The sequence below is a fragment of the Parambassis ranga genome, chromosome 2 (assembly GCF_900634625.1).
Source record: "Parambassis ranga chromosome 2, fParRan2.1, whole genome shotgun sequence".
NCBI classification, from domain to species: Eukaryota; Metazoa; Chordata; class Actinopteri; family Ambassidae; genus Parambassis; species Parambassis ranga.
Window position 1 is genome coordinate 25,524,257 of NC_041023.1, and position 10,215 is coordinate 25,534,471.

A 10,215-nucleotide genomic window follows, 5' to 3' on the forward strand; every position below is an offset into this window, starting at 1 on the left:
GATTAAAGCTCTAGTGGTAATCTTAAACTTAATCTAATCTGAATATTTGAACTACTGCAAACAGATCCAGACTGGAAGCTTCTACCAGAACCCAACAAGCATCATATAAACAGCCGTCCATGTCTCGTCTGAGAATCTCATTGATCCAGTCAAGGTCAGGAAAGGTGCTGAGGGTCCTCTGCAAAGTTTCTGCTGCAGGCAACAGGTGGAGCTTCCCTCACCTTCACCTTCACCTTCACCTTCACCTGGTTCTGATCAAACAATCCCGTCCTGACAGCAGCTGGTGTCAGTTGACTTTGTCCTCAGAAATCAAACATCTTTCCTTAATGTTCCCGATCGCGGCGGCGCACCGGCACTGCAAACAGCGGCAGGGTCCTCGAGGGTGACGACAGCTCGGGGTCAGAGTTCGTCGTCAGGGGGTCCCCGGCCTTGGTGCTGTGGCGATCGGACGGCCCCGCAGACAGATCCTGGCACACCTCATAGGAGCACTTCCTCTTCTGGAGGGCCTCGGCTCGAACGGCCAGTGAGCGAGCGCACACCGTCAGGAGCACGATGAGCGTGCCCAGAAGGAGTGACACCATTGGCCAGAGGACACAGTGCAGGAGGACGCTGGTGTCATGGGAGCGACGCCACAACACGTCATCTGGCCTGAAAACAGGAAATAAATGAAATAAATTATAAGAAATCAACGTTAGCTAAGAACAAAACACTGCACAGCTAATGGGGTGTTAGCCTGGTTACCTCTGATCAGACATGAGTCCATTAACATGGCTAAGCTGCTAAGAATTAGCAGGAAGACAAAATGATGAAGTTTAGCTTCAAAGTTCAAAGAAGTTTGACGACAAAGTTCAAAGAAGCTAAACTTCATCATTTTGTCTTCCTGCTAATTCTTAGCAGCTTAGCCATGTTAATGGACTCAGAATCAGAATCTGATTCTGATTCTGATTCTGAGTCCATTAACATGGCTAAGCTGCTAAGAATTAGCAGGAAGACAAAATGATGAAGTTTAGCTTCTTTGAACTTTGTCGTCATCAGTTCACAGAGCTTTGGAGATAACTGTTCTCACGTGACACCAACACAAAGTTTCGAGTCTTCGTCACCTCTGAAACAAACCCGTTCATCTAGAGGCTAAATGTTTCTATGAGCGCTCCAGTTTTTTCTCTAAAGCTCCAAAGAGGAGCTGATCTGAAGCACCAACGAGCTCCCAGCGGGCCCTCATTTACCAAACAGAGTTTCCTCGTCCTGATCCGTCTGCTGCTGCAGAGATAAAAATAACACCAAGGTCACAGGTAAGCGCCGTCTCTGAGTAACAGGAGGATTAAGCTGACACGCTGAAGCAGACCTATGTTTTTCTTTGTCTCATCAGTTTGTGGTCGCAGCATAAAAAGGATGTTCAGAGGTCCACAGCAGCCGCGATGAAGGGAAACAGCTTTTTATAACCTGCACATGCTGCTCTGATGTTACAACCTGCTCCATCCTTACTTCAGAACTCTCTGGATGCTGCTTTTAGCTGATCTGTTTCATATGTATTGATCAGTATTCACTGGTTATCTTGTTTATACTGTTTGTGTACTGATGTTTTTTGGGTGACATCTGCCCTTATTGTTCTGGGCTACATTCAGTTCTGACCACACTCATGCCCCTCAGAGGATGAACCTTCCCAGGCCTTAGAGCTGTATGTCTGCTGGCTCTCTGTGTTTGTGAAGCTCCTGCAGTGTTCCACTTCATTCTACAAACACTGCAGGGACTTCAATAAATCCATGTTCCTCAGAGGATGGACCACATAGTCTGTGGTGGTGCTCTGACCTGTGGTCTGGCGCCATCATCAGGTCAATACATTGTCATGAGCACTTGTTGTTTAGTGCTGTCAAGCTAATTAAAATGTTAACAGTTAGCATGCCGCACTGCCTGGCACTGCTAGATGACTTCATGCTTTAATAGTTGATGTTTCTGCATCAGGATAGCCAGATAATGTCCTGAGGTAACGACGACCTGTCGACAAATCAAATCTCACAGCCTCACACATCCCTCTGTGTCCAATCTGCCCGTATCACACCTCCTGATAGACCGCACTGTGGAGTGGTGTGTGTGTGTGTGTGTCTCACCTCCTCTGCTGGTTGAAGAAGCAGGTGAAGGACTGACTGCTGACCTCCTTGGTGAAGTAGTCCTCCCACCACAGAACGCTGTCTCTGTTCTTCTGGTTGTCCCGCTCACAGGGAGGGACGTATGAGCACTGAGAGACACACAACACACAGTCACAACACTGATCACTTCACTGTCTGAAGCTCAGGTGTGCAGGACCCTGAACTGAGATGAGCGTGGTCGCGCAGCAGGAGGCGCATCGTCAGAGCTGATTGGCTCTGAGGGGGTCTCCATCACTCTCATACAGTTCAGTTTAGTTTTAGTTTCAACATGCAAACACACACACACACAGATTTACGTAGCAGGAGGTTGATTGGTTCCTGTCTGGTTACTGTGGATCAACTGGTTGCTATGACGATGGTGTGATTGGTACAGAGAGAGGGAGGAGGGGGGTCTCCATCATCTTTTAAAGGCTGTGGACTCAGAGTTCTCTCCCTTTCTCCCTCTTTTTCCCTCTCTCTCTCTCCTCTCCCCTCTCTCCTCTCGCTCTCTTTCCCTCTCTCTCTCCCTCTCTCTGTGTGTTCAGGTAATGGTAACCCGCTCGGCTCAGCACCATTCATCCTCAGCACCATTCATCACCCAGCCAATCACACGCCTCGCCTTGTGACATCATAAGTGGGCCACCCTGCCAGATGATTGCGGTTGCCGTGCCAACAGGCTGAGATAACAATTAAATGTGTGTGTGCTGATGTGTGTGTCTTTACATCTCTAATAAATGGCCTAAATGAGATCAATCTAGTGTGTGTGTGTGTGTGTGCTAACATGTGTACAGGAGGATCCGTCACACACTGATCAGGATGTGCTGATGCTCAGAAACGCAGGGTCATTTAAATTCTCTGTGCGGATGCTGTTACCTCAGCCCTGATCACAACCATCAGCTGCTTCCTGTACCTTTAAATAAAGAGCTTAAAGGGCCAGTGCACTGCATTAAGTGCCATCTGGTGGTCAGGCTGATTTTTACAACACAGACTGAAACCCACTGTTTTATGAAGACTCCAGAGATCACCTCTGCAGTCAGTCTGTGGTTTGTCCTTTCTGAGCTACTGTAGAAAGATGGCAGCACAAAATGGTGGACGAGGACTCACTGCTGATATTGTAACGGTAACACTTCGCAGTCAGAGCTACACACACACGTGTGAGTGACGAGCATCAATCACGATGTGACTGGGTGACAGGAGGAGCGCCATCCTCTCTCTTTGGATCAAGGAGAGAAGCTCTTTGATTGGCCACTAATGAGGAAGTAAACTTTGTCCTGAAGCAGCACAGCAAGGACCAAGAGATACACAAAACACAAAACTACCACAAAAAGACCACAGACGGCTCCTGTATCAGGCTCAGACACCACAGCAGTGCTTCAGCCTTCAGATCAATGTAAACAATCAAGACGTGTCAGCGCTTCGTCTTCACTGACCTGCTGCTGCCTTTCTGTCCCACTCCACTAACCAGATTAACAGGAGGCCACATCCTCCTGTCTGTCTGTGCACCTGTCTGTCCCACACACACACACACACACTCTACCTTCTCCTCAGAGACAGATACGGGGCAGACAGGCAGCTGGTGTCCCCGGGGACAGAAGCTCCTGGCTGGGCAGGGACATGCTGACGGCCCCCCTGATATCCAGGAGCTCCAGCAGCTCTGCCTCATTTAGAGTTAATTAGGTTACGTTTGCATGACACACACACTTTATTGCTGTCGTCATTCCTCGGTGATTACATTAAGTGTTGTGTCGCTCTGCCTGAAGCAGCCTGCTGCCTCAAATGAATGGTTGTGTTTCTCTTTGTTGACCTTTGCAGGTTGTTGTTGTTTTTCTGCAGTAAAGAAAGGACTTCAGGTCAGTTACACACAGGTGTGTGTCTGTGTGTGTGTGTGTCAGCACCATACTTCTGATGAGTGTGTCGTTTGTTTGTGTTTTCTGCATTAATGACATTTTAAAGGCGTCATATAGCTCCGAGAAACTCATCAGCTCTCCTCAGACATGATTGGGTCGGGGTCAGAGGTCATTGATATTATTAAAACCGTGTGTGTGTGTGTGTGTGTGTGTGTGTGTGTGTGTGTGTGTGTGTGTATGTGCCCTCTGGTTCCCACAGTTCTTGTCATTTACATCTATAACTTAATTAAGTCATAAATGAGGAAATTACTGGCTGAGTGAAACCACCCACCTGCCTTCATCCTCTCCCTCTTCCTTTCTCTCTTTCATCCTGTGTCGCTAGCCCTTTATTCATCACATCTTTGTTTTACAGCTGAGAACTTACGACGCGGTTCAACGACTGGTGGCAGTAAATGTGCAGAGGATCATACAGCCACAGATCAACGCTCATCAATACCTGTCACTCAGTCATTACTGCATCATCCGTCAAACTGCGCTTGTTTGGAATATTAAATCCTAACCTTCAGACATCTGTAAACACAGAGACAAGTCAAATCAATCAATCTACAACTAGTCAAACAATCAATCAATCAGCAATCAAAACCATTACTAAACATTATTGATTATTTTTTAAAATTCAAATGTGACATGTTGCATCACTGCACTGAAAAGTGTCAGAAAATCTCCATCATGGAGCATAAACCTCTGCACAGCTGTGTGTGTGTCTGTGTGTGTGTGAGTGTGTCTGTGTGTGTGTGTTAATATATTACAGATCTCTGCCAAAGCTGCTTTAGTATATTGTTAAGACTTCAGAGTTGGATTTCAGCACTCAGGATATATATGACACACACACACACACAGGCTAATGTAACCAGCCTAGCTGGGCTTTGCAGACTCCATTAAACTTAAAATGGAATGAACTCTCTCTCCCTCTGTGTGTGTGTGTTGGATGTTGGATGGAAAGCTGCATGCTGATTATCTGACAGCATTTTAATACCCTAAAAGAGAGTTACTGTGGACACACACACACAAACAAACACACGCACACACATCTGTGTGTGTAGAAACTCTGCTGCTCCATTTACTTCAGACTGTATTCTCATCTCACAGTTCATTTTTGTTCCTACAAAATAAACTGAACTCCTGACCTCAATAAACCAGCTATCACTGTGTGTGTGTGTGTGTGTTTCAGACACCTCTCACTCAGCTGCTCTTTAAACTGATAAGCTGGTGTTTCTGATCAGATAGCAGCTCAGACCTGCAGCTTTAATTACACTGTGATGAGTGTGTGTGTGTGTGTGTGTTCATGCATCACTATGTAAATGACAGCTCTGTGTTCTCTGGATTCAGCAGGTGTGAAAACAAACATCAGACTGGATCCTCTGTGTTTTCTCATTTAACTCTGTAGTTGACATTAAAACAACATGGCCGCCAGGACACAACTGAACCAGGCCCAAACCTGGACCAGAACCACACTAAAACCAGGTCCCAAACATCAAGCCTGAACCGAGCCCAGCTCATACATCAAATACGAACTCTGAAACTCTAAAGCAGGTCCAGACCTAATATAAATCTAAGTCTAGATCCAGGTCTAAAGCAGGTCCAGACCCAGTATAAATCTTAGTCCAGATCCAGGTCTAAAGCAGGTCCAGACCCAGTATAAATCTAAGTCCAGATCCAGGTCTAAACCAGGCCCAGACTCAGTATAAACCTAAGTCCAGATCCAGGTCTAGCCCAGGTCCAGACAGGTCAGGACAGCTGTGGTTCTTGGAGTGCTTCGGTGGAGCTGCTGTTGATCTTAATATCACGTCAGTCATCTGGTCTGCAGGCGGCTCCATTAACTAACCGCCCCCTATAGACACAACACCAATTAAGTGGGGGCGCCCCGCTCTTCATCAGTCAGCTGTTCTGCCGCCACAGAGTCCGTCCTCCACCCTGCAGTAATGACTGCGCGTTGGTGAAAGGTCAGACTGACGGATGGTTTTCAGCTGTGTGATCGGACCGTGAGGGTGTTTTCAGTCAGGGGGCGGAGCTTATAAAGGCTTTCTGTTCGAACCCACATGACTGGTGTATGAAAGGTCAGGCGGCTGCTGAGATGCCATCCCCTCCGATTTTCAGCCTGTCTCTGTTCAACATTAAAGGATTCAGAATGAAGCGTGACTCCCCTCTCCCTCCCTCCCTCTCCACATCATCGGTCACCATGGCGACCCAGCAGCATCGATGACGCGCTGTCTCTCCCCTCTATATTTACTCTGTTGCTGTAGCGACAACCCAGACGTGCATTAAAAAAGAAGAGGAGACCTCTCTGCTGCTGTTTGAATATTTGGATCCCTTCACTATCCTCTCTGTGTGACCAAATGTGGACGCCCTGAATGACACTCATATCACAGCTGTATGACTGTAACCCCCCCCCCCACACTGCTCTGTTTGGACCTCTGCTGGCTAGAAAACGTAGGACAAAAACTGGCTGTTGGGCGGCCATTTGTCCTTTTTACATCAACCCCCCCCCCCCGGCGTCCATAAACTTTTTGCCATTGTCCCTCACAGTTGTGCGGCGCTGTCAGCTGTTTGTTAGTAAATCCTTCATTTGAAGTGTTTTAATGTGTGTTGTGTTCTGCTGGGCTCAAGACTTCACATAGCTGCAACACAAAAACCAACAGACCCCTCCTGACACACACACACCTCACATTTTCTTCTATAACTGGATACATCTGTGAGTTTCTCTTTTTTCTTATAAGTTTCATCTTGACAATTTGTCTTTAAACCTGACCCCCTGTACCTTTGGGTTGAGCACCAGCTGCTGCTCGTCGAAGTGCAGCAGCGCCACAGAGTTGGACTCTGAGTTGTTGACAAAGATCTGCAGGCAGGGATAGAGGGACGTCCCCTTACAGTCCGCTCCGCACGTAAACACACACTCGAACATCTCCTCCGGACGCAACACCGACACCACCTGGAAGAAGAGGAGGAGGTGGTGGTGATGGTGTTAGCAGACTTTATGCTAACATTAGCAACTCTTCAGCTTAGTAACTTGAAAATATGTCATTAATCAAATCAAATGTCAATAATGTGTGTACCAGACATACAGAGGAATTAAAGGTCTGCGGGCCACAATATAAACATAAAGAGCTAAAGAATAAAAAGGTCAAAAGTTAACCTGTTATTTTCTTACACTGCAGACCAATGAGACATTGTTAGCACCAGCTAGCTTTAGCCTCAGTCTCTTAGCGACTAGCTGCATATAAATTCAAGCTGACGTGCTCATTAAGCCAAATGGAACAAATTGTATTTGTGTCCAACAATTATGGAGTTTTCCATCATGAATATGTTGCCATCAATATTTCACCCCCCCTTAATATATGTAATATAAGAACAACACAGTTTACACACCTTAATCAGGACAATTAGCTTTTCTCTGGAAACATGTGTACACTTTATGAAGACGTCTGCGTCTCATGATGACATGAATCATAAATAAAGAGAAAACGTCAGTCTGTGGTGACCTCATGAGCGTCAGATTGTTGTGGCTCCCTCACACAGAGGCCGCCCAGCTGCAGGACGCTGATTTATGTGCTGCTCAGCTGTGGATTAGTGAGTCGCTCTCTGCGTGACTTTGGATTGTGCGACTTAAAAAAAAACAAAAAAAAAAACAAAAGGCTTCCACTCTCCATAATGCACAAATGTTATTTCAACATGATGCAATAAGCTAACAGCCACATAAATCAGGTGGCCATGAATTCATCATCCACTGCCTAAAATGTATATGACAGAAACTCCCAGAGGCTTCAAAACGCTGCATCAACACTAAATAACTCTCAGAGGAAGGAGGTGGACTGATCCACTTCATATCGACAACACAAAGATTCAAAGAGACAAAAAGGCTGATTAACAACAAGTGTCTGTGACTAAAGGTCGAGTTCTTATTACAGCACAGAGGAGCTCTTAGAGAGGGGCAGCAGTGTTACACAGCCGTGTCATTCTGAGTATAGTATCATAAAAACCACACCTGAACCTTACATGATGATTCATTTCTAACTGTAAGGAATCTAAGGTTGCAGAAATATGAGGATTATGAGTTGTTATTTTAGTCATTCCACTTTCGGCTTCCTGCCGTTTGTCTGTCACTGATTTTTGGCTCCTGAACTGAAGAAAGCTGATTGGCTCGGTGGAAACAGCTGCCATAGATACAGGCAGTATAAAACATGCAAAATGTGTAAAAAACAAAAACAAAAAAAAAACGTTCAGAGGCACAAAGCCCGCCTATAAACCTCTGGGGGCTTCTCTGGTCCTCAGAGGGTTTGTACTGCAGCTGAAGTGTCACGGAGGTGATGTGTGAGTGGACAATATTAGCAGTCCCGCTAACATTAGCATTCATCTTTACATCTTTAGCATTAGCATTAAACTTGTCAGTACCAAGCTGTGTATGAGTCCAGAATACATAATCAACGGTTAGCATTCACTTTAACATTTTAAGTTAATATTAGCTTTCATGCTGACATTACTAGCTGTGCAGCTAACATTAGCAGCTGTCCTGTTTTCAAGGTTTCAAAGTGTGAGGTTACCACTGTTCACGTAGCGCCATCCTGTGGTCATATATTAAATAATGAGTTGTTTTGAGGTGCGATTTGTCTCCATAGTTACCATGAAATGAAAGTGATGAAGGAGCTTGTGGGTAAAATGTGATGTAATGAAACCCACCCTGAGCTTTAGCTAAAGCTAACCATGTGGTTAACATGATGCTCCGCCCACTCCTCCACCATCAGCCAACAGGTCTTTGAAGGCCGGCCGGGTTAGCTGCTCTGGCCAAAACATGGCCTTCTGTCCCTGTGGACAGTTGACCTATTTGTCTGTTCATGGCTCACACTGACCTGCAGGTGGCGCTGTCACCGCCTGGCTCTGTTACCAGAGAGAAAAGTAAAAACCAGCGTGAGGTCAGCTGTCAGTTTAACCTGCTTTGTCTGACAGATGATTGACAGCTCAGCGTGAGAGACCCTGTCAAACCAGATCAATCAGAGCAGATTTATCAAACGTCCAAACTGAGGGGCTCATCACAAGTTTAATCATTTATCAGATAACTGATCATATATTGACCCAACGTCTGTCCAGCTATCAATCAATTAATGGAAAACAACCCCAACAACGAGGCAATCATAACTCGATTAATTTTTAAATATTGATTAAGCCTGAAACGATAACACATGATTTTTACTCTCCATAAAAAATAAAAACACCTAAAATATGAAGTTTATAACAGATTATAATTATAATAAACCTTCAGGACTATTTAATTCTATCAGCTGATAAACCAATAACAGGACGTCTCAGAGCATGTAAACAAATATGAATAATAATAATGAGATTAATGCTGATTAAACTGCTGCTGGGCACAAACACTGCTTCCACTCATAAAGCAGTAAAAATATCAGAAGTGAATATATTCATAGTTACTGTGAAGTAGATTCCACTCACAGACCTGCCATCAGTTAAATATTGATCTGTAAACACAGTAAAATAACAGCTGCTCCAAACAAGCATCAATATTAAATAATAAGGAGACTTCATGTTTGTGTTCAAACTGTTGAAACTACGAGCGCTCCGCAGGCACCACTCAAACTACACAACACTGAACATCCGGAGTCTATAAACTACGACCCGCAGCCCGGAGCTCGCACACCGACAGCCGGCGGCGGCAGCTCGGAGCTGGCGACCGGGCTCACCGTGCAGTTGGCCGGCTTGCTCTGGAGGCTCTGCAGAGTCGGGCTGAGCCAGCAGAAGCCCAGAATGAAGAGGCTGAGGATCCCGCAAGCGATCAGGAACAAGCCCAGCCGGATGCTCTTATCCTCCGCCTCGGAGTACTCGTACGACACCCGGATCTTCGCCATGGCAGCCCCGCGGAGACCTCCGCCGGCATGGAGAGGAGCACCGAGGAGGGTGGATGGATGAAGAGGATGGAGGAGGAGGAGGAAGAGGGAGGAAGAGCAGGAGGAAGAGGAGGCGGCGCGGTTCTCCCTCCGCTGAGAAACTGTGGAGTTTAAACAGCGACTGATTTCAGAGCCATGTGGAGCCACACAGCGCCCTCATCTACTCCTCCACCCCCCTCCCTTTACTCTGTCATTCCCTCCATCCCATCCTCCTCCACCCTCCCTACATCCAGTCCTCCATCTTTCTCCTTCTTTCCCCCCACCCTTTCATCCATTTACTCCATCTGT

The 10,215-nt window shown here is 46.2% G+C and overlaps 1 protein-coding gene across 1 annotated transcript; it reads right to left on the reverse strand.

Moving 5' to 3' along the window:
• Positions 1–323: 323 nt before the first annotated feature.
• On the reverse strand, positions 324–9,897 carry LOC114432191 (calcium-activated potassium channel subunit beta-4-like). The gene is made up of 4 exons (XM_028400051.1): positions 9,724–9,897; positions 6,789–6,959; positions 2,106–2,233; positions 324–648 (listed from the first exon to the last, which is right to left on the reverse strand). Exons 1-4 carry the CDS (start codon positions 9,886–9,888, stop codon positions 324–326), a joined length of 789 nt encoding a protein of 262 aa, XP_028255852.1. The 5' UTR covers positions 9,889–9,897.
• Between the last annotated feature and the right edge of the window lie 318 nt (positions 9,898–10,215).